Source organism: Leucopleurus acutus (genome assembly GCF_964270905.1).
Source record: "Leucopleurus acutus genome assembly, chromosome: 12".
Taxonomy (NCBI): domain Eukaryota; kingdom Metazoa; phylum Chordata; class Mammalia; order Artiodactyla; family Delphinidae; genus Leucopleurus; species Leucopleurus acutus.
Window position 1 is genome coordinate 48264645 of NC_139154.1, and position 24015 is coordinate 48288659.

General features: G+C 47.7%; 1 protein-coding gene across 1 annotated transcript; it reads left to right on the plus strand.

Annotated features, from left to right (window-relative positions):
- Positions 1 to 2589: 2589 nt before the first annotated feature.
- On the plus strand, positions 2590 to 5814 carry TCF23 (transcription factor 23; the record flags this gene model as incomplete). Its single annotated transcript, XM_082851616.1, has 3 exons — positions 2590 to 2811; positions 3518 to 3760; positions 5635 to 5814. 3 exons carry the CDS (start codon positions 2590 to 2592, stop codon positions 5812 to 5814), a joined length of 645 nt encoding a protein of 214 aa, XP_082707742.1.
- Between the last annotated feature and the right edge of the window lie 18201 nt (positions 5815 to 24015).

Here is a 24015-nt window from a genome sequence, read left to right on the forward strand (position 1 = left end):
TGATCTTAGAGAAAATGGTTTCAGTTTTCCACCATTGAGAACGATGTTGGCTGTGGGTTTGTCATATATGGCCTTTATTATGTTGAGGTAAGTTCCCTCTGTGCCTACTTTCTGGAGGGTTTTTATCATAAATGGGTGTTGAATTTTGTCAAAAGCTTTTTCCGCATCTATTGAAATGATCATATGGTTTTTCTCCTTCAGTTTGTTGATATGGTTTATCACATTGATTGATTTGCGTATATTGAAGAATCCTTGCATTCCTGGGATAAACCCCACTTGATCATGGTGTATGATCCTTTTAATGTGCTGTTGGATTCTATTTGCTAGTATTTTGTTGAGGATTTTTGCATCTATGTTCGTCAGAGATATTGGCCTGTAGTTTTCTTTCTTTGTGACATCCTTGTCTGGTTTTGGTATCAGGGAGATGGTGGCCTCATAGAATGAATTTTGGAGTGTTCCTCCCTCTGCTATATTTTGGAAGAGTTTGAGAAGGATAGGTGTTAACTCTTCTCTAAATGTTTGATAGAATTTGCCTGCGAAACCATCTGGTATGCTCCACCTTTTGAAGTGAGGAGTGTCAAAGAATTTGTGTACATAGTTTAAAACCACCACAAAAAGTAGACATTAAACAAAAGAATATACATTAAACAGTTTGGAATGGCTGCCTATGATAGGGAATAGGATAAAAGGGAACAGATGGAAGGGAGGGAGGGGGGGAAGGAGGGAGAGAGGAAGGCTAACAAGAGGCCCTGCATGGACCAAAAATGACAGTGTGCACCGAATTCTCTGCATCTGGAGTTAAAAAAAAAAAAAAGTAACTCAGTGTGCATCTTTTCAGTCTCCTTTCTATATATTCACATAAGCACAAAAACCTTTATACTTTTTTTTTTTTTTTTTTTTTTTTGGCCACGCCATGAGACATGCGGGGTTTTAGTTCCCCAGCCAGGGATCAAACCTGTGCCCCTGCAGTCAATGGCAGAGTCCTAAACCAGAAGGGAGGACTGGCAGAAGGGAGTCCGCCAGGAAAGTCCCTAAACCTTGATACTTATAGCTTTTGTTTTTTAGTGTCTTCTTTTAAAATCCTGGCTGGGATCTTATTATACATAGTGATCTACAACTAGGTTTTTTCACTTCACTGTGCATCTTGGAGAGTTTTCCCATGTCACTATATAGATGTCTGCTTCTTCTTATTACTGCATATCATTCCACAGAATGGATATAACAAAATCTATTTAATCACTTCCTTATCGATGGACATTCAAATGAATTTTACTTCTCTTCTGTTTTCCTTTCTCTCTGATTGGCTGAATGTCTGTCTCTGTACATCCACCTTTGTTCCTCTGTCCTCTCTGCACTTTCCCTTTACTTATTTTGTCTCCTCTGGAGTTCAAGATTGGGGGATAAGGGACGTGCAATGACTCTGCTGCAGGCAGGGGTGGTAACCTGAGGGCAGGCAGGGCCGACTGTGGCAGGCTTGCTATTCCTTCGGCCTGCCTCCTCCTAACTAGCGGAATGGAGGATCTCATGCAGCTCAGTAAACATCCTGGTCCTTGCCTTCAAAGACCTCGCGCCTAGCAGGGGAACAGACATGTGAGTAACCCACCCAAGGCAGAACGGTGTAGGGTGAGAAGCAGCCTTCCATGTCTCACTGACTGCCTGGGCTTTCGTCCACCACCATCACTTACTAGATGTTTGGCACCGGGCAAGTTATTTCACCTCCTGATACCTCAGCGTTCCCATCTGCAAAATGGTGATGTGAGAGTCTTTTTTTCTTAAGACGTTGATTTGAGAAATCAGATAATACATGTAAAGTACTTAGCACAGTGCTTGGCATGTACTGATCTAGAACACTGAACTCTTAGGAAGCTAGTCAGGGTGTGGTTGTGCATAGAATGCGGTACCAATAAAACAGGGAGACGTGGGCTCTGGGTTCTGTGGGGTTGGAAGAAATCCTCACAAATCCTTTGGACATAACCCAAAGGATGGGCAGCTTTTCCCGGGGCACAGCTGGAGGGAAGTATTCCAGGCAGACAAAAAGGGAAAAGTAAAGCACTGAGGTGGAAATAAGAGGCATGTCTGGGGCATGGGGAGTAGCGCCCTCTGGCTGGAAGGTCGTTTTCACTGGCAAGGGGAGGAAAGGTCCTTTCAGGGATGAGCACAGCCAGGTTTCTGGCACAGGGAAGGGAGTTCAGGGCCCTTCCATGGACTTAAGCCCCAAAGCAGAAGCTGCAGGTCTATCCCAGGACCACAGTCAGGGTCAGGCCGGGATCCGGGAAGGGAGCTCCCTTCCCACCGTCCTCCTGCCCTCTACAGCAGGGGCCTCCTCCCAGGGCCTGGCCACTCCCCGCATCCAGCACCCCCGCCCTCAGCCGGTTGGGAGGCAGTCAGGAGGCTTTTCGCGGGGGCTGTGCCGGGTGGGCGGTTTTCCCAGAGCAAGGAGTGGAGCAGGACTGAGTTGGCGCTCGCTTCCTCAGATATAGCCGTCGCTGTCTGGATGACCAGCCTGCCCCGCTAGCGTGAGCCTAAGGGCTGCCTCAGGCCCTGTGTTCCGGTCCTGGGGGCTGCAGCATCATACCTCAGGGGTGTGGCATGTCACAGAGAGAGGCTAGAGCGGCACTGGCCATGCCAGGAGTAGGGAAGAGCCCGGCCAAGGCCACACCGAGGTCGCTGGCAGGCACTGACAGGAAGAGGAGCCGCCTGAGCAGGACAGGGCAGGACCTGTGGGAAGAGACCAGCTGGAGCAACCCAAGATGGAGCAGAGCTGCCCCAAGCCCTCGAGGGGCTGGCGCCAGGAGGCTGGCTCGTGGCCGGGTAAGGAAGCCGGGACCTGAAGAGGTAGCTGGGAGAGGCAGGCATGGGAGGGGCTGCAACGTCACCTGTGATGGCAGAGCCTCACTCATGGTTACTGTCCTGCCCAAGAGAGGGGACATTGGCCAACTTCTGCTCCAAGGCTCCATGCTTGGGCGGTTGGGGAAATCAGAGCCGGTCTTAACCAGAGCGTGGCTCAGAGAGCTGGCCCAACTCACTTGTCTCAAGGAAACTGAGGCCCGGAGAAGTGACATGTTTCCCAAGGTCCCAGAGCAGCAGTCAGCGACAGGGCCAGCACGCTTTGGTATCCCTTCCTCTTTACCACAGTTGCCTCTACGTCTCAGGACCTGGCTGGGCCTAGGGTCAGCCCTACAGAGCAGGGCAGGACTGTGTGCTCCCTGTGGGCCCAGGGCATCCTGGTAAGCAGGATTCAGACTTAGGTGTGGATGCGGCAAGGGCCAGGGGGAGGCACAGTGGAGGGTGGGAAAGAGTACAGGACTCAGTTCTGAGCCCAGATGAGGTCTTCTCTCCATTTCCTCTGCCGTAAAGCGGGGCCGGGCTGAGAGCAGACAAAGAGGGGATGAGGCCCTGGGGTCCCTGTCGTTTGGCATGCTACTACTCTGGCAGGAGACCTTGCCCTAGGATGCTCTTAGCAACCAGGGGCAATGGGCGTCCGGTCAGCCCCACTCACCTGGGGTCCTCTGTGCAGAGTGAGGCCAGCCCTGAGAACGCTGCTCGGGAGCGGAGCCGGGTGAGGACCCTGCGCCAGGCCTTCCTGGCCCTGCAGGCCGCTCTGCCTGCCGTGCCGCCCGACACCAAGCTGTGCAAGCTGGACGTGCTGGTGCTGGCCACCAGCTACATAGCCCAGCTCACCCGCACACTTGGCCATGAGGTGCCCGGCCCCGCCTGGCCGCCCTTCCTGCGTGGACTCCGCTACGTGCACCCTCTCAAGGTAGGTCGTGGGCCCGGGGCCTTGGGGAAGGGGGTTTGGGATGGGGGATACTGGACTTGTCCCCCTGCCCTCGGCAGAGCTGACGCTGGGGCCGGCTGCTTCCTGCTCTCTCATGGGAAGAGGAGCTGAGGCTGGCTCTTGGGACTGGAATGACAATGTTTCTCATGGGATGCAGTGGGAGTGATGATTGGAAATGACTTCATGAGAATATGGTTCCTCCAAGGGGAGGGAAATTCTTAGAGGCCCCAAGACTCCGGGGCACTTAGTGGTAGAGGAGAAAAGGGAGTAGTTTCCAGGGCTGGGGCCTGGGAAAGAAGACACACCTAGGAGATTCCTAGACTCCGAGGGGCACTATGCCACTGTACAGTGCCTTGGTGTCCTTTGGACTTCTGTCTCAGGAGGGATCCCCCTTTGGAGAACAAAGCTCTAAGAAAGCATCACTCTAGAAGTAACCAAGCTGGGTGGGGGCGTGGCAGGGGCTGGGAAAGGGGGAAGGAGGGCTTCCTGCCTGCATCTCTTACCACACTGCCACCTACCTTTCCTGAACCTCAGTTTATCATACGGAAAGGGAAGATAACATGAGTCTGACTTGGCTTCCAGCGTATGAAATGAGATCATGAAGGAGAAGTATGATTAACAATGATCATCATCGCAATAACAGCTAACATTATCTGGGGGCTAAAGTTATGCCCAGAGCTAGACTAAATGCTTTAGTGCATTTTTATCTTTTAATCCGCACAAGAACCAAATGAGGATTAAAAAAAAGAAAATTAAAAAAAAAAAAGAAAAAGAACCAAATGAAGATTACTTTACAGATGAGGAAACTGAAGCTTAGGTAGGTTAAGTGGCCGAATGCAGTTCAGGCCCCGGGCTCATAGCCACTAAGCAGGCCCCGGGGGTGGGGTAGAGCACACTGTAAGTTGCTGACTGGGAGTGTAGCTGTTATAAAGGGTCGTCTTTGCCCTCTGAGGACAGCAACTTTATTTCTATGGAGGATAATTTTCACCAGCTCTCTTCCTTCAACATCCTAGTTCTGAAATGTCTTGAAACTTAAGATATTCTTCTTTCATATAAATACAACTAAAATGCAAGAATTTGAGACATTTCAGATGGGGCAACTCTGAAATGCCAATGGTGGCCCCTGGTGCAGTGTCCCCGGGTGGCACAGTTGCTTACTTAGCTGTAAGATGGCAGCCAAGGTGAGACCCTCGCAGGAAGCAGGTGATGCATAAATATGTTGAAGAATGAACAAATGAGAGCCCGGCTAGGTCTAGCACTCTGGCAGCTGGGTGGGGTGGGTTAGCTAGCCAGCAGCAGTGGCCCTCAGCCCCCAAGTGGGGGGCTGTCAGGTGGAGGGCAGACCTCAGAGCCAAGTCAACCTGGACTTTTCTGGGACTGGCTGCGTTCCTGCTGGAAGGATGGACAATCCTGGGAGGTCCCCTGCTTAGGGGGAGGGGGCAGCACTGACATCTCAGGCCACAGGCACTTGGGCCCGGCCGGGACTGGGTAAGAGAAAGGGTCAGGACTGTTCAGTGTCAGGAGGAGCCTGTCCTTGCCCCACGCTGCTGCCCTCCCCACTGCCCAGGCCCTGGCTGCTGTCAGCTCTGCCGCCCGCCTCCCTCCCCACCATCCAGGGCTCCTCTTGGGGCCCTTGCTTTTTTCAGATGGCTCCTCCTGTGCCTCTCGGCCAGGCTCAGGTGGTCAGGAGAATTTGTGAGGCCATGAGTGGTGGTGAGCCTGGGACTGCTGTCGTCGGAGCAGTCGTGGGGACGGGTCTTGGGGAGGGAGGCTAGGGAAGGCCCGGTCTGGGGTGCCGAGGGCTACGAGGGCTGTGCTAGTGAGCATGACCTTCATCCCTTCCCCATGTCTTGCAGAAGTGGCCGATGCGATCGCGTCTCTACGCCGGAGGCCTGGGGTGCTCTGGCCTTGACTCCACCACAGCCGTCACCTCGGGCCAAAGAACAAAGGAGGCAGAGACCGGGACCCAAGTCTCTGGAGAGGCAGACGCTCTTCTTCTCGCCAGGCCGCTCTCACCGGCACCTGGTGACAAGTGATCATCACAGTCGCCCTTTTCTCCTGGACTGTGACTCAAGCTTAGGGACCTGGATTCTCTGCCAGGCCCTGCCTGTCTTCATTCTGCCTCTCACCCATCGATCTGGTTCAAGCTCCACTCCCAGGTTCCAGCACACAGACCAGGCACAGCAGTGGCCAGCTCTGTGACAGAGAGTACTCAGGAGGAGCGGGGAGCAGATCCTCATCTTGTCCCCCACGGGTGATGCCCCAGTGGCTCCCTTGTGGCAGTTACAGGGAAGTGGGCAAGGAAAGGGTCTGACTGAGTTGGAAGTTGAGTTAGGGCTCCGTCCCTTGCTTTTCTCCCCTAAGGTTCCCACAAACCCTCTGGAGATTGCAAGAAGACAGACACTGCTGCACACGCACAGAGGTAGCGGCTGAGGCTGGCAGCAGCTTCAGGTGCTGATGGGAAAGCCAGGGGCCAGACAGGCTCTCGGCAGCTGTGAGTGTGAACAGAGCTGGGCCGGGGTCACATAGGCAGAGAGGAAACTGAAGAAGGGAACATACTTTGTTATTGCACTGCAAGATGCTTACCCAACATCAGGAATTCAGGAATTTTGTATCTGCATTGTGGTCTCTCCAGCTGCCCCTCATCACTACATTTTCTCCCTCTCTGGGCCCTGCACCCTTCCACTCTTCTCTTGTTATGAGTCATATTTACAGGTTAAACCATAAAGCTTACATTGCTTACATTCCAGTATCCAGAGAAACTTTTACATAGTCCTAGCTGCCTAGTTTGAGATTTTATCCCCCTTAACTGAACCAGGCAGCACCTTAAGCCCTTGCGTTTGAAGGTTTTGCTAGACTCAGTTACATCCTTGAAGGACCTGAGAAGGAGAACGTGTATCTTTTCCAGGGGATAATAATTAAAATCTTCCATTATATTAGAAACCTAATCTCCAAGACAAACAAGATAGGCCTGGGTTCACCGGGTTCCTTGTATGATTTTGGCCGAAGGCCCCACTGGCTCAGGAGTTGTTTCTACAATCTGTCTACAATGAGCTCCCTCTGGCCAGCTCCTCCCCACAGGCACTGCCCCCCCAGGCTCTCCCTGAGTCCTGCTGTGGGTGCCAGAAGTCAGACAGTGCTCTAATGGAATTCATCTCTGGCCTTGCAGAAATAGTTTGAGGAAAACTCAGTGTCCATACATACAGAAAGTAACTTTCCAGATCAGGTGTGGCTTCAGATCAGGTACCTAAAGTCCAGACAGAGAAGGAATCATCTTTTTGTTAAACCTCAGTGCCTCAGAGTGGGAAGGCACGGGTCAGGCCAACTAGAGTCCCAGCAGGGGTAGCCTTAGACGGACGCCACCACTGCCATCATGAGAACGGATGAGGTTCTGGCCGACTGGGCGTGGCCGGGGGTCTGAGCTCTGGTGTGAGGAACTGCTATTCCTCCACAGGGCTGACCAGGGCAGCCGGGGAAAGGGGGCTGAGGGGGTGAGTCAGCAAATTGGTGTGGAGGCACAAAAGCAGACACAGAACGTCCCAGCCGCGGCAGCATGAGATGTGGGAGAGCAGCTGGACTGTGGCTGGGAGCCATGGCGAGAAGACCTCAGCCAAGGCCAAACTCATAAATCTACCAAGTCTCTGCTGAGGAGCCCGGAGAGCTTGTGCAGAGCTGCTTCTGGGCAGCTGGACGGGGCCAGGCAAGGCAGAGACCAGGTGTGGGTGGGCACTAGCACAGTGTTCTTCGCAAGACCATAAAAGTCCAGCGCGAATGTTCTATGTCTAAAGCCAAAAAGCAGTATCTTCCTTGTTGAATTTGAATGTGGTCAGAAGAGGAACGCATGAGTTCCCTCGTAAGCTGGTAGCACACAGTCTCTCTCTGGGGATGAAGCCGGGAAAGCTGGCTTTGGGTGCGCATTGGGGCCCCCCCACAGCACGGAGCGTCTCCTGATAAATCAGGTTTGGGAGCGTGCTCCATCCGCCCCACTCAGACTCCAGCCTCTGCCTAGTAATGCCAGACCCTTCGGGAGAGGGGGGACCACATTACCCCGGTAGAAAAGACAAGGAGAGCCAAAGAAGGATGCAGCTGGTGGGGGGCTGGGGGAGGGCAAGTACCATCATTACAAGTTTCTAAGTCTGTCTCGGGACCTTTCCAGGCATTTCCTTAGTGTTCTGGACCGTCCCCAAGGGGTCCAGAGACCGTCTCCTCCAGCCGGACAGCACCCAGCACAGTCAGGTCAGGAAGCGAAAGGACTGCCGGGGGCAGGCAGAGCCGAGGAAAGGACCAGGGGATGAATGGGAATAACCAGAGGAAAGGTCAGGTTGGAGACTTCGACCCACAAATGAACCAGAATCAGGAGTAACGCCCTTTTCCTCTGTAGCGGAGGAAGAAAAATACCCTCTCACTGGGAGACCCTGGGAACAGGTGTATGTAGGAAAGAAACTCCAAAAGGAAACAGGAGCCTGGATGACAAAATGACGCTCAGGCGGCCTGGCTCGGGAGTGAGAGGGCTGATTGGACCACTTGAGCGTCTTGTACCACCTGCCCCATCCGCAGGTACCTGTGACTCTGGTGGGGGTGAGGCAGTGATGGCCGGGACAACCTCCCCGGGGCTGGATATGCGTGTGCTTTCTGAGAGGCAGCAGAATTACAGGGGAGAGGCTTCGATGCACTTTGGGAGAAGCAGAGCTGGCCAAGGGATATCTAAGTATTAAGGTGGAGACTGCAGATTTCACTAAATCGAGAACTAGCGTCATTAGAAATAGAAAAATCTAGCCTTGTCTGAGAAATTCCCTTTCGCTTCCTCTGGAAGGAGCCTGGCTGGGATGAGTCAGATGGCACTGTCCGCTCCCCTTTGTGGCCTAAGCCCTAAACCCAGGGTCCCTGCAATCTTGGTATTCGAGATCAGGGGTTGGCAAACTATAGCCAGTGGGCCAGATCCAGCCCCCGATTTTTAAAATAAGTTTTTATGGGAAAAGAGTCACACCTATTTGTTTACATATGATCTATGGCTACTTTCCTGATACAAGGCAGAGTCGAATAGCTGCGACAGACAGTAAAGTGCAAAATATTTACAGAGTTCCTGTGGAGGAACTCTGGCCCTTTACAGGAAAAGTTTTGCTCTTGATCAGAGATATGCAAAGTGTGGTCCGGGAACCTTGGGGGTCCCTGAGACCCATTCAGTGCCCTAAATAGCCAAAATTATTTTCATAATACAAGATGCGATTTGCCTTTTTTTCACTCCTATTCTCTCACGAGTGTAATGGAATTTTCCAGAAGCCATATGACATGTGATATTGCAACAACAGATGGAATGTAGAAGCAGATAGGAGAATCCAGCTCTCGATTACAACAGACATTAGAGGTATTTGCAAAAATGTAAACCAATGCCACTCTTCTCACTAAATATTTTCCAATATGGAAAATAATTATTTTTCATAAAAATGGTATCTATATTCACATATAGTGGGTTAATTAATGTTATTTTTAAATAAATATTTTTAAGTCTATTTTAATGTCTAATATGGTAAATATCAATCGGAATTACCCACAGAAGCAAAAGCTTTTCAGAGACCTACTTTTTTAAGAACGTAAAGGGATCTTGAGACCAAAAATTCTTAGAATCTCTGCCCTAGAATAGATTGGCGAAGGTCAAGAAAAGCTCTTACCCCATCCCCGTGACCCTGTACGTGACAGCTGTACCCTCTGCCTGGGGCAGACACAGTGATTCGGTCTTGGCCTTCGAGAGACGAGGGGCTTATGGTGAGGGAGGGGGGGTGTGCCTGGCAGAATGTGGACAGACTGTCCCGAGTGCAGATCACAGTGAGGTCTCCTGAACGATGAAGGTGGGGCTGATCCCCTGGTGGGCTGGGCCTTCCTCAGGCACATCCACGGCCTCCTTGTCTCTGCTGCCCCTCAGCATCCCGTTGCTCACCTTCTCCAGAAACACAGCCGTGTCCACAGAGAGATCCTGGGGAACACAGAGCAAAGGGAGTGGGTGGGGTGAACGTGAGGCAAAGGGAGGTGAAGGAACCTCCCCTTTCTCTTGCAGGAAAGGTGACCCTGCTTTGATCCTGGCTAGAAAGGAGACCAACGAGGAGCAGGCCCGGGGATGAGCACGGGGCTGGGAGGACGGAGACGAAAGGCCAGTAGCTGCGGCCTCTCGGGGCCGAGACCCTTCTGCCCACCAAGCCCCCGCTCCCCTGTGGGAAGGAGCCAGGCAGCTGCTGCGGGACAGTCCAGCTCAGGCCGATCAGTAGAGAAAGGGGGGCTGGGAGGAGAAAGAAAAGGGAGGCACAGGAACCCAGGAGGCCCGGCAGTAGCCTGAGAGGGAAGGGAGGGGCGATCTGACAACAGACGTGCTACCTGGCTGTGGGTTCTGCAGTGAAGTCGCTTCTGACAGGACATGGGCAGGAGGGCAACGAGTTTCGGCAACACTGGGTAAATGGTCCGAGGGTTCAGGGTCCGGCCCCGCATTCCGCCTGAAGACAAAGCGCTCCTGAGGCTCCTACTGTGTAACCAGGGCACACCCGCGGCCCCCTGCTCGCCCCCTTCTCTCAGGACTCTAAACCCCCAGTCCCCACCCACCTCCTCGAGCTCCACCAAGAAGCGTGACTGTTCCAGGCACCCAGGAGCCCAGGATTCCCTGTACCCCCATGCCACACCCTGTCACCACTGTGCAGACTGCCTGCCCGCCCCCCCATCCCACTAGACTTGCAGCCAAGCATGGGTCCCATGACCTGGCTGGCAAGTGGCTTCCAAAAGAACCACCACGGTTCTTGCTTTGATGATGAGAAACCCCAGGAGTGAAGATCTATCTCCTCTTTGTTGAGCCTGGATTTCCTACTCCCCCACCCCCAGACTGGCTGCTGGGAGCACTTCCCCTCTTTGGGGCTCTGCCTCCCCAGCCTCAGGTTTGGAGAGGAGCCTCCTCCCCCAACACAGCTAGGGGCCAGCTGCTGAGCAGGGAAATAAAGGACAGGGACCACCTCAGCTGCCCAGGGCAGAAGCAGCAGGATTAAGTGCAACCTACAGGAGATGCTGGAAAGACGGAGTAGCCAACCACCAGCCACTGGGGAGATCATGCGGACCGAGCGGGAACTAAGGACCATTGAATTAGCTGAGAAGTTATGAAGGGGCAAAGACGATTGGGCGTTTTTTAACCTGAAAAGAACTTGACAAATTATCAAATTATCAGATTACGAACACTCCTCCACATTAAAAGTTGAGTAAATCAGGCTGGCCTAACAGCAGGTCTATCAAGGTTTCAGGGGTCAAGAACGTCTTGGTTGGGTCCAAGTGGTGTGAAAATAAGTTCTGTGTCACACATCCCAGAAACCACAGTTAACTGCACAGTGGCTGGCAGAGTCCTGGTGAAAACACAGGTACACTCTCTCTACAGACGCAAACTTTGAATAGGGCTTGGAGAGGGGTCCAGGTGAATATAAAACTATCAAGATGTGATATGCTCTGAGAGGAAGTACAGTAGCATGAAGCAGACGTTGAAGCAAAGCTCAGTTCTAACTGAAGTGGGAGTATATGCCACGCCAGCTGGGAAGGGCTACATCTCATCACAAGAGGCCATTGGCCCTGACATTGGCAGGGCTGCCAAACATGGAAAGTGTCGGTCAGGGCTGGTTTAATGTGCCTCAAACACAGTGGTAATACTCCACCAACTGGCCAAGGAGTTTCTCTTTTGGCCAGTCTTACCCGGTGCCTATTGGCAGCAACATGCTGCCGCCATCATTTCCCTGGACAGAAGGGCAAACCAAGGCAGACCTATTTTGCTTTTGGAAGGTTGTCATAAAATATGCCATTGACCCAGACAGGCAGGCCTCTCACACATTACTACAAAATGAACAGTTACCTGTGCCTTTGAAAGTGGAACTCTACGTGGGGAAAAAATGGTGTTACTGAAAAATTATGAAATCCTAGGTTGCAGTTTGATGACTACAGGACCCAGAGTTAACAGAGTTTCGTGGGGCTCCTGTTATATGTGAGCCATGGGAGCACTGGACGAGAAGACTGGATAGCCCTTTTTGAAAGGCAGTGACACTTTGTAGAAGAGATCCTGGTATTATAAATCCTCCCAAGAAACCAACTGTTAAAAACACTACCAGTGGGGCTTCCCTGGTGGTGCAGTGGTTGAGAGTCCGCCTGCTGATGCAGGGGACACAGGTTCGTGCCCCGGTCCGGGAAGATCCCACATGCCGCGGAGCGGCTGGGCCCGTGAGCCATGGCCGCTGAGCCTGCTCATCCGGAGCCTGTGCTCCGCAACGGGAGAGGCCACAACAGTGAGAGGCCCGCGTACCGCAAAAAAAAAAAAAAAAAAAAACACTACCAGTGAAGTGATGAAGTGTGTCATTAACACCAAGCTTATTTAAGACCTAGAATGGAAAGGGGCTGGTCTCCTGCATATTAAAAGAAACCATCAGTATCCTCCCAGGAACAGTGAAAATCCTAAGTTGGTCCTCCTGAGGCCTTTTATGAAGGAGAAAAGTGTCTTTTCTGGCTTAAGAAGACACAGATATTGGCTGGGCTTTCTGCCCACCACCTGTGCTGGAGGATTTTTTTCCTTTTCCTTTTCTTTTAAAAAAAAAATTTTTTTTTTTAATTTTTTGGCTGCGCCGCACAGCATGTGGGATCTTAGTTCACTGACCATGGAATGAACCTGCGTCCCCTGCATTGGAAGCGCAGAGTCTTAACCACTGGACCACCAGGGAATTCCTGTATTTTTTTTCTTTAAAGCATTTCCAGGATGATCTTTTTTTTTTTTTTTGGCGGTACGCGGGCCTCTCACTGTTGTGGCCTCTCCCGTTGCGGAGCACAGGCTCCAGACGCGCAGGCTCAGCGGCCATGGCCCACGGGCACAGCCGCTCCGCAGCATGTGGGATCTTCCCGGACCGGGGCACGAACCCGCGTCCCCGGCATCGGCAGGCGAACTCTCAACCACTGCGCCACCAGGGAAGCCCTCCAGGATGATCTTTGTACAAAGTCAGAACTGGAATTGTTCAGAAGACCCCCTCTGGTTTCTTTACCAGAACTGCTCCACTTAAACTTACATCCCAAGACAGGGAGCTCATCTATTTTAAACAACTCCTAGCTCTTTCTAAACTGCAAAATTGTGAAAGAAGATGGCTCTGATCTTGACAGAAAGGTATCATTTAGGTTAATCATTTCTCCCATAGCTTTTATTTTTTCCCAACTTAATATGGTCCTGGATGGTCATCTCATTACCTGGTACAATAATTGCTATTTTTAGGGAGTTTTCATTCAATTTGCTCTCGCTTATGGCAACTACACATTTATAGAAGGAATTCCTCCTGAGACACCCTAAACAAACATGAAGAAACACAGTAGGAAAGAGAAAACTTGGGTTTGTAAAAAGTCTTTGACCGACTGCTGAAGAAGAAACTATATGCCTTATGCGGCTCCTGCATGAGCATCATATTTTCTAAGAAAGATTATTGGACTTCCATTTCTGACAATATGGTAGACTAATGTGCAGGAAAACCCTCCTGGTACAGAACACTCAAAATGATGGATAAAAAGTTTTAAAGGTTTTAAAATTCATTGCTGGGCTGGCAGAAAAGTGAGGGAAAGGAATAAGAAAGTATAAAACCAAAATTGTTAAGCCAGGGCTTCCCTGGTGGCTCAGTGGTTAAGAATCCGCCTGCCAATGCAGGGGACACGGGTGAGAGCCCTGGTCCGGGAAGAACCCACATGCCGCGGAGCAACTAAGCCTGTGAGCCACAACTACTGAGCCTGCGCTCTAGAGCCCATGAGCCACAACTACTGAAGCTTGCACGCCTAGAGTCCGTACTCTGCAACAAGAGAAGCCACCGCAATAAGAAACCCGCACACCGCTCGCCGCAACTAGAGAAAGCCTGCGCGCAGCAACGAAGACCCAATGCAGCCAAAAAAAATTGGTAAGCTAGCACTGAAGCCAGTGTAGCCCTGGTGGTATCTGCAGGTTCCTGGTGCCCAAGGCCAGGGTTTTAAGAAGCCAGATCTGGGGACAAGAGACCAAAAGCCCGGGCCCATACAAAATGCAAAGTTGGATCAAAGACTCTGTAATAAACTTGGGATCCCCAAACGCCAACATCCTCAGTGAGTAAAGGAGAGATGAGAATATTTGCCCCAATAGATCTTGGCTTGGGGTGGAAGGTGGGGGAGGGAGTCTCCCACATATTTCCAAGCTCTTAAAATTTGGGGGTCCAAAAACACCCCAAATTTTAAGTGATCTCAATTTAGTAATGATTCTAAGCACAAGAAATTACAATTCTTCTCTGGAAGAACATACTTTAAATCAGGCATTGAAGGATTCCCGTGGCTAAAATTCTGACAGACTTGAGCTCATAGCAAACAGTTCTAAAAATCAGAAGGAAACACGCTACCATAAGCAATGAGAGTGGAAACATTGAACTTGGGAGTGATAGGATCACACTTGCAATGACTGCAGATACTGTAATTTTTAGGTACAGAATATACATTAAATATGTTTAATATGTTTAAAGAAATAAAGAGTATTTTGAAAAGACAACACAGGAGCAAGAGGCTGTCAAACATGACCAGGCAGAATTGAGGGAAAATGTAGAATTTTTAGGCATTAAAAATATAATATTTTAGTTAGAAATCCAGTAGATGATTAGAAACTGCTGAAAACAGAACAAATTAGAAAACAGGTCTGAAAAAATCACTAGAATTCAGTTCATATGGACAAAGAGATGGAAAATAGAAAAAAATGAATATAAGAGAGTATCTTCATGACCCTGGAATAAGGAGATATTGCTTTAAAAAGATACAAACAGCACTAACCCTAAAGGAAAAAAATTGATACATTATACTACATAAAATTAGGAACATCTATTTATCACAAGATGCTGTTGAGAGAGTGAAAAAAGGCAAGTTCACAGACTGGGAGAGAATATTTGTAATACATGTAATCAAAGGGCTTATATCAGGAATATACTTAAAAACCCCATAGAACGATAAGAAAAAGACTGACCACCCACTTATAAATGGGCTAGAATCCTGACTGGAGACCTTTCTAAAGAGGATATCCAAGTGATCAAAGATGGTCAGCTTCAATAGAAATTAGAAATATGCAAATAGAAATCCCGAGATACCACTACACATTCTCCAGAATGGTTACTACCCGTATCTATTAAATCCAGCAAGTACACACCTAGGTATATACCCCCCAAATATGAGTGCACAAATGGCATCAAAAGATATACACAAGAATGCCCATAGCAGCATTGTCTGTGACAGCCCCCAAACTGGAAACTTGTTTTTGTTTCCTATGGCTGCTCGGGGCTGGACTTCAGCAAACCAGCTGGCACCTTGTTGGACTCCACCCGTAGGGGAAACCTGCAAGGCTGGAGGAGAGAGAAGGGACTGGCTTCTTGTGGTTTGCGCCCAGTAACAGCTCTTTAGGGCAGTTCAAGTTTCCAGCTTTTCCCCGTCTCAGAACCAATCTTACTGTGTGCATCAAAGATACCTGCACCAACTGTCCAGTACTCCTTCCTCTGAGGCCTGAGTTGCACCTCTTCCAAGCTTCTGGATTCCTGTTGCCTTTTTTCACCACTACCCATCCAGGGGCTTCCTTCTGTTGCCCCGTCTATGTTTCCTGGGCCCTTTCCTTTGGCCTTTGCAGTCCTTATAATAAATTCCCTCTGTTAAAAATAACTGGTACGGTTTTTATGTTCCTGACCAGACCCTGAATGATATTACAGCCGTATCAATTCTTTTTGGCAGGTTTCATTCCTGACCTGCCTCCTGACCAAGAATGCATTGAACATCACTCCTCTTTCAAACAGGGAACCTAAGGGCTGCGACAAGGTTCACAGATCCTCCCAGCCTCGCTTGGTTGATTGTCAATGGCATCTTGACATGGTCACAGAAATCCCTCAGAGCTGGAGAGGAGAGCATCTTGGGCGTCTACAGCTGTGACTGCCTGCCAGGAGGACAAGGAAGGTCACACCAACCCTTATGAACATTCTCTGGCTGCGTGTTTTTTTCTCCTGTGCATGTGCATGGGAAAATGGCCTCTTTCCTAAAGGCTCACAACCCTCCTCAGATGTTGCTGAGGAAACTGGATTTGAGAGCATCCAACTCCAGAGGCTCCCTGCTGTTACCATGGCCACCACTGTGTATGTTTGTGTTTAATAACGTCACTGTAAAGGCTGATTCTTTAACCAGATTGTAAACACGTGTGCAGAGCTTGCCCAGCAAATGAACAAGAAGGTTGTGTAATTTGTGAGAAAAATAATGTGAGTTGAGACCTTGACGGGCCGTGATCTTTCAGCGTTCTTCCCCTAGCAGGCTTGTACCAACTGTTATGAATTATTATAAAGCCACTCCACCCTCCATCCCCCCAAAAACAAATAACCTCATGGTATACAATTTCCTAACCCACTTAAGTACACATCTCCCTAGTTCCCACCATTTAAATCTGTGTCTAAATAAAACAGAACACAAGCTGCTTATTCAACAATCTATTTTTATCTACACTTTCAGCCAGAATTTCTCAGAAGATTTCCCTATTGTATACATTCTAGATTCAATCCTTTGGTTCTGCCCAGAGGCGTTATCCAACCTCTTGGGAACTCAGCTCCTGACCTGCTCAAAGGCAAGTTCCTGTTCCCTCACTGCAGCCACTCACTCCTACGGTCATACCCTTTCACCAATAACTGCACCATCTCCCAAATCTCTGTTTCAAGCATTCTGATTTGATATTTTGATCCCTATTTCCCATCCTTCCATCTCACCCAGGCTAGTGCTTGCGGTCCCATATTTCTTCTATCTTATTGAGGCCTCTGATTGTTTTAACACCTTCTGTTTTACTAACCATCTTCCCCCATATCCTTACTTCCTCTTCATTCATCTCCAGTTCCACGTTCATTATCATAATCGCTCCCTTGCTGTTACCCTTCTCACTTGCCCCTCCCCCTCCATTGTTTTTGCTCCACAGCTTCCTGACCTGATACTATCTTCCCAATCCTGGCCTGAGCACGGGCTGGAGATGAAACCACAACTGTGGCCCCTGGCTTCCCTTGACATTTTCACCATAAATCTCAAATGGGACTCAACATTGCAGCAACCTTCCCTCGTATGTTTCCTTTCCCACATTCTAACACATTGATTTCCCACTTCTTTTTTTCCACTAGAGTCCTCTCAGCTTGTCTTCATCACATACTTCATGAGAAAACAAGAGCAGGCAGGCAGGAACTCCTCCATCAGCATACCATCAACCACACCTACCACTTCCCCAGCTGTGTCCACGCTCACAATGGATGAAGCTTCTCCTCTGTGTGGGCCTGAATCCCACCGGCTCTTGCCCTTCTGAAGGGCCTCACTCTTAAAAGTATTCCCTCTGCCTCCTTCTGCATCCTTGGCTTTTTTCTTACCACTAGATAGTTTCTCCCACTTTTATCAGCCTACAGATATTCTCTAGCATAGCATCTCCCACTAAAAAACCCTTCCTTGACCCTGTTTCTCCATCTGCCACCACATTTCTCTGCCCCACCACAGAGCAACACTTTTTCAAAGTTCTCTCCATCACCTTTCCTCACTCACTTGCTCCAACAAGGTGTTTATCTCCACCATTAAAACTGCCCCCCTTCTGCCGAATTTGATGTTCATTTCTATGGCCTTGTCTTAGTTTCTGTTTTGTTTTGCATCATTGGACCCTTTAGACAACTCTGTCCTTCTTGAAATACTTTTCTTCTCCAGATTCTTTAACCAGCTGTTCCTTCTCAGTCTTCTTCCTGGCTCCTCCTCCTCTGTTCTCCTTATAAATATAAAAGTAGCATGGAGAAAATTAGCAAGGCAAAAGTCACTATAGGTAAAGTTAGAAGGCAAATGACAAACTTGACAAAGAGCATTTACAGTTCAGGTCATAGACATAGTGATAACATCAGTCATATTCAAAAAGCTCCTAGAAATTATTAAGAAAAAGACCAACAACCCAACAGAAAAATGGAGAAAGAATATGAACAGACAGATCTCAGGAAAGCGAATCAAATGCCCTTTAACATACAAAGAGATAGACACACTCATTAATAATAAAGAGAAATAAAGATTGAAACGACAATGAAATACCATTTTCAACCATCATACTAATAAAAATCCAAAAGTTTGACAACATGCTCTATGGAAAAGCAGATCTCATATATTTCTGTAACATTAGTGTGAAAAGATCTTTGAGATAGAAATAAATGAAGACAAAGAAAAATACAAAACAGCATGTATTTTACTCTCCCAGAATACATATGATTTGTTTGTATTTGCATAAGGAAACACACACACACACACACACACACACAAAACAATGAAAAGCAGTTACTTGTTGGAGGGGGAATTGAAGTGGATGGGGAATAAGGTGAGAGTGAGTCTTTTAAGGCTACTCCTTTTTAGGTTGTTTGGCTTTTGAACTATATGAATGTATTATTTAATTTTTAAAAAGAGAAACAAAGAACAGTGGTCCAAAGAGTGTCTCAGTGAAATTTTTCTATGCATTGGCTTAAGGAACACAAACAAATGTGTTTCATCTTCAGAGGGAGTTAGGGCATTATTATAAGCATGCTGTGTGGATCCTGAGTTGTACTTAAGTCCTGTACCATTCAGAGATGGTCATAACGGCCTGAAATGACATTCATGATGACAGGCAAGAGCATCATCAGGCATATGTTAATCGATTTGCATACTCTGCACTGGCTCCATGACTTGGCTATGTACAGACTCAAATTTTTACCAGAGCACCATCTAAACACTTATCTGCTTCAATTACCACCTTCACCAGAAGCACTGGCATTCATTGGGTGATTTAGTTGCTAGAAAGAAAGTGTTCAAACCAAATACCCAACTAACACCATTAGTCATTAGGGAAATGCAAATCAATACCACTGCACACCTACTTAGGCTGGCCATAATTAGAAAAAAAGACAAAACAGAAAATAACAAACGTTAATGAGGAAGTAGGGAACACTTGTATATTGCTGGTGGGAATGTAAAATGGTGCAGTCACTGTGAAAAACAGTTTGGTGGTTCCTCAAAAAGTTAAACAGAATTACAATATAACCCAACAATTCCACTCCCTGGTATGTACCCAAAAGAATTAGAAACATGTGTTTAAATAAAAACTTATGGGGCTTCCCTGGTGGCGCAGTGGTTGAGAGTCTGCCTGCCGATGCAGGGGACGTGGGTTCGTGCCCCGGTCCAGGAAGATCCCACATGCCACGGAGCGGCTGGGCCCGTGAGCCATGGCCGCTGAGCCTGCGCGTCCGGAGCCTGTGCTCCGCAACGGGAGAGGCCACAACAGTGAGAGGCCCGCGTACCGCAAAAAATAAAAAACTTATGAATGAACATCCATAGCAGCCCTATTCAAAATAGCCCCGAAGTGGAAACGACCCATATGTCCATCAAATGACGAATGGATAAACACAATGTGGTATATCTACACAATAGAATGTTATTTGTCAATAAAAAAGAATGAAGTATTGGTACATGCTACAACACAAACGAACCTTGAAAACATGATACAAAGTGAAAGAAGGCAGACACAGAGGCCACATATTGTATGATACCATTTATATGCTCCCAGCATTAATCACTGTGCAGTCCTACAGAAAGTACAGACCACTTCATCACCCCAGAAGTTATGTTGACTATATATCTAGCCAGGGTGAACTGTGCAGACCTACTTCAGGAAAGAGATTCTGTTGTGAAATTTTTACCTGTTTACCTGTTCAATATCTTCTTTCTTCTTGTTCTTTTTGTGTAATCATAAAAATGTCTTTCACTGTTACTGATAAGAACTTTCTTGTAGACATTAGGCATCCAAAAATTTCATCTTATCCCTTATAGAGTGCAACTATCAATCTCCTAGACTTGCTAATGAGTTATCTTGTAAAATATCAGTCAGTGTTGGATCTGTACCTCAGCTACTTAAGTTTCTGGATTTTGCTGTTTGCCAGAAAGTTTTTTAGTTTTATTTTGCTGGCTTCTTCTTCCTTTTGCCAAAGAATTATTGATATAATCACTAATATAGCATATTTGTTGTCTTAGAATGGTGTGTTAAGAAGTTTTTTGTCTATTCTAGTATAAAGAGATGCATGGGAAGAAGCACTGCATTTTCCTTTTTGCTGGATGAAATCATGTCTTCCTGCATTGTCTGTAGTTGCTGCAGCCATCTTGAAACCCCAAGTGGAAGCATCTCCAACATGCTGAGGATGGCAAGGCAGAAAGATGGACTTGTTGGTCTATTGGGATCTGCAATGACCTTATCAAGCCCCCAGACACTTTGCTATGGACCACCTAGCCCCCAGACATCTTGCTTTGTGAGAAAAATGACTGTCCTTATGGCTGGTCTGTATTTTGGTTGGTTTGTTTTTTGTTTTATCTTTTTGGCCACACCACACAGGCTGTGGGATTTTAGTTCCCTGACCAGGGATCGAACCTGCACCCGCTGTAGTGGAAGCGTGGAGTCTTAACCACTGGACCCCCAGGGAAGTCCTGGTCTGTAGTTTTATTTTCTTGTGATGTATTTGTTTGAAGGGGACTCACAGACAAACTCTAGACAGGGAAACACTTTCATATTTATTTCTGTTGCCCCAAGTCGCAGAAGTATGAAATTAAAGGTGGTAAGAATGTGATCAAGGTACAAGGATTCTTATTTGAATGTTGGATACGGCACCAAAGATCAGTTTTGACACCTTAACAGACCCTGTGCTTTTACACTGCTCAGTTTGGGAAGCTGAACCAAGCAAAGATAGTCATGAAACAGAGCAGCATTAGATACGACAAAAGGCAAATTATTATTTATGATAAAGAGAGAAACTTTTTTTTAAAAAGTATCCAAAAGTTTTGAAATGCACCCTTATGGCTACTGAGTCCTATATGTCCAACTGCAAAAATATTTTGTGTGTCTGTATCCTGTCATGACTTCCTATTTTAGAGAAAAACTTATTGGCAGATAATTTTTTTTTTACATCTAAAGGGTCATTGAAGAGTCTCTAAAGTGCCAGAAAAAATCATATGGTGCAATGGTTGTTCGGCAGCCCTTGTATAAGATGTTACAACACGTTTCCCAAACATTCTGTTGATGGGAGTCCTCCTGACAACACAGAATGACAGTGAGTTTATTTCGTGCGAAATGTGTGAACACAGTGGTTATGGATGACCTGAGAGGCAGAGCACGGGGTGAAGATTAAAGTGAAATGCTGTCACTAAACATTTATAGCAGCAGAATTTGTCATCCTTCACAATAAACTATGACAGGGCAAGAGAAGCCACACGATCAATTGATTTGTGATACGGAAATCCCTCATAAGAGAGAGCTGGAGAAGGGTATCTCTGATTTTGTCTATAAACTGACACAAGTCTGAGGCTCACCCCAGGCTGTTCATGTGCAAGACACACCCAAAGAAGCACACAAAGCTTTAGGTATGAAACTACAACATAAATATATCGATAAATCAACACCCAAGTCCCAGACCAACTCCAGAGTGAGACATGAAAGGGCAGATCCAAACAGTACAGCGAAGTCTTTGAAAACTGAACTGATGCGGGAACTACCTCCCAAAGAAGGTGAACCAGAACTTGCAGTCTGAAACTTGCTGGATTGGTTGCTTGTTAAAACGACAACAAAGTAATCAGCGTTATTCAGAGGATTTACCAGGACCCAGAACGTCACTTCTAGGTATTTACCCAAGTGAAATGAAAACCTATGTTGACAGAAAAACTGAGAACCACTGCACAAATGTTTATAGCAGAACCTGGAACCAATCCAACACATTGTGGCACATTTATAAAATGGATCGCTAGTTAGCAATTAAAAGGAAAAAAGTATTGATAGTACAACACAGATGACTTTTAAATATATTATGTTAAATGAAAGAAGCGAGGTTCCAAAGACTACATAATTCCATTTAAGAAAACCCTGGAAAAGGCAAAAATAGAGAGATGAGGAACAGATCAGTGGTTGCGCCTTTGATTCCTTACACTTTCCTGTGTTCTGCTGAGCCAACTGGCTTTCTCTTTATTGGTGCCCTCCACTGGCCCCCTCTATCTGCTGCACCCCTTTCACCAGCTCCCATCTGTTCAAGTCTCTCCATTCTTCTAAATCAGTTATCAATCTTCCATCTGCTTTCATTTTCCAATATCGTGTTGACGTCTCTTAACTCCTGTCATCATTTCTCCTTTCTCTTTAACCCTATGGGTTTATGGTCTTTTTACTTCTTTACTGTTATTATAGTGGGGATTTAGGAAGGAAAGGATAAAACATATTCAATCTTTCATGTTTACCCAAGCTCTCCTTTAATCAAGTCGCCAACATATAGTCTAGGAAAATGATATTATTTTTTCACCAAAAAATATATATACATATGAAGTTTATTTCTGGCCAACCTCAGAAAACTTAGGTGTTTATCAGACATGATCCCAGTAAGTATCTTCAGGCAAGCCATTGGATTTTTGTCTCCCAGAAGGGACACTTTAAAAAGGTTGTCACACTGTTTCCAGTCTGACAGCCGGAATTTCTGAGCTGCCTGGGCTGTAGGCCAGAGTTCACAGGGGTCTGACAAACCAATGGTTTTACACAGGGCTGGGGGAGCCGGGCAGCTGCTAACAGTGTTAAGCTGGTGACTTGCAGAGGAGTTGGGGGCCCATGTTTGTCTTTGAGCAGCCTCCCAATAGTCACTATAATCAGGACCCAGAAATGCCTTTTCATTCCTGACATCATAATCATCCCCTTACATAAAAGCATAAAAATCGTGTTGAATGGGCACTGACTCCCATGGGAAACATTCCTGTTCACTCATCATTTCTATGGCACCTTGATCTTCAATCCCAAGTGGTCTTTGAAAAGGCAGCGATACTCAAGTCTTCCACACAGAAAACTCCAGGGTCTCAGGAGCATCTGGGCTGGTGTTTCCTTTTCTTTAGATGCACAGCAAAGCTGGTGGTGGCTTTTCAGACTTTGGCTCACACAAATGTAAATTACATGTGGTAACATGCCCTACACACATATTATTTTTAACAAATCTGTCACTCTTCATCTGACCATGCCAGCTGACCCTGAAATTTTGGATTTTGTTCTGTAATATTATAAAACTATGATCTTGGATCTCCCCCTGCCCAACCCACTCCCCCAACCCTCCAACACACACACACACACACGCACACGCATACGCACACGCACATACACGAAAACCCTGGGCTGCATAAACCAGGACTTTCTTTTTATTGATGGTACATGACAAGGTAGATCTCCCTGAGCCCCTCCCCTCCTTCAGGGAGTCTGGGATGGAAACTGTGGCATGAACAGGAGATTCACATTGTGTTGGGGGATAGGACTGGGGCAAGGACTCCCCAGCAGCTGAGACCCTCTCTCTGCCTCTTGTTCTCTCTCCACTGGTGGTCCAGGGGACTTTCACTCCTTGGATGCCATGTGGACCATAAGGTCGATCACCCTGTTGCTATAGGCAAATTCATTGTCATACCAGGAAATGAACTTGACAAAGCAGTCATTGAGGGCAATGCCAGCCCCAGCATTGAAAGTGGCTGTTGGGAATTCCCTGGCGGTCTAGTGGTTAGGACTCCTCGCTTCCACTACAGGCGGCCCAGGTTCAATCCCTGATTGGGGAACTAAGACCGCACAAACCACAGGGCATGGCCAAAAAAGAAAAAAAGAAAAAAAAGAGTGGGTGTAACTGTTAAAGTCCAGGAGAAAACCTGGTTTTCAGCACAACCAATGGGTCACAATGACCCAATACTCCCTTTGTGTGTGCAGATCTGGATTGTGTAAACTGTTTCAAAAACTTATATAGGGGCTTCCCTGGTGGCGCAGTGGTTGAGAGTCCGCCTGCCGATGCAGGGGACACGGGTTCGTGCCCCGGTCCGGGAGGATCCCACATGCCGCGGAGCGGCTGGGCCCGTGAGCCATGGCCGCTGAGCCTGCGCGTCCAGAGCCTGTGCTCCGCAACGGGAGAGGCCACAACAGTGAGAGGCCCGCGTACTGCAACAAAACAAAAAACAAAAAACTTATATAATTGTGCTTAGACCTCTAACGGGTGGAGCAGCCCTTAGAGCTTTCTGAAAGACCATCTCCCAGATTATAATCCTCACACTGGCTTGAATAAAATTCTTCCATTTCTTTCTTAGATCAACTATTGATTACTTTTTTTGGTTGACATTAGCATGGCATAGTGGGCAGGATATCAGTGATACCCACC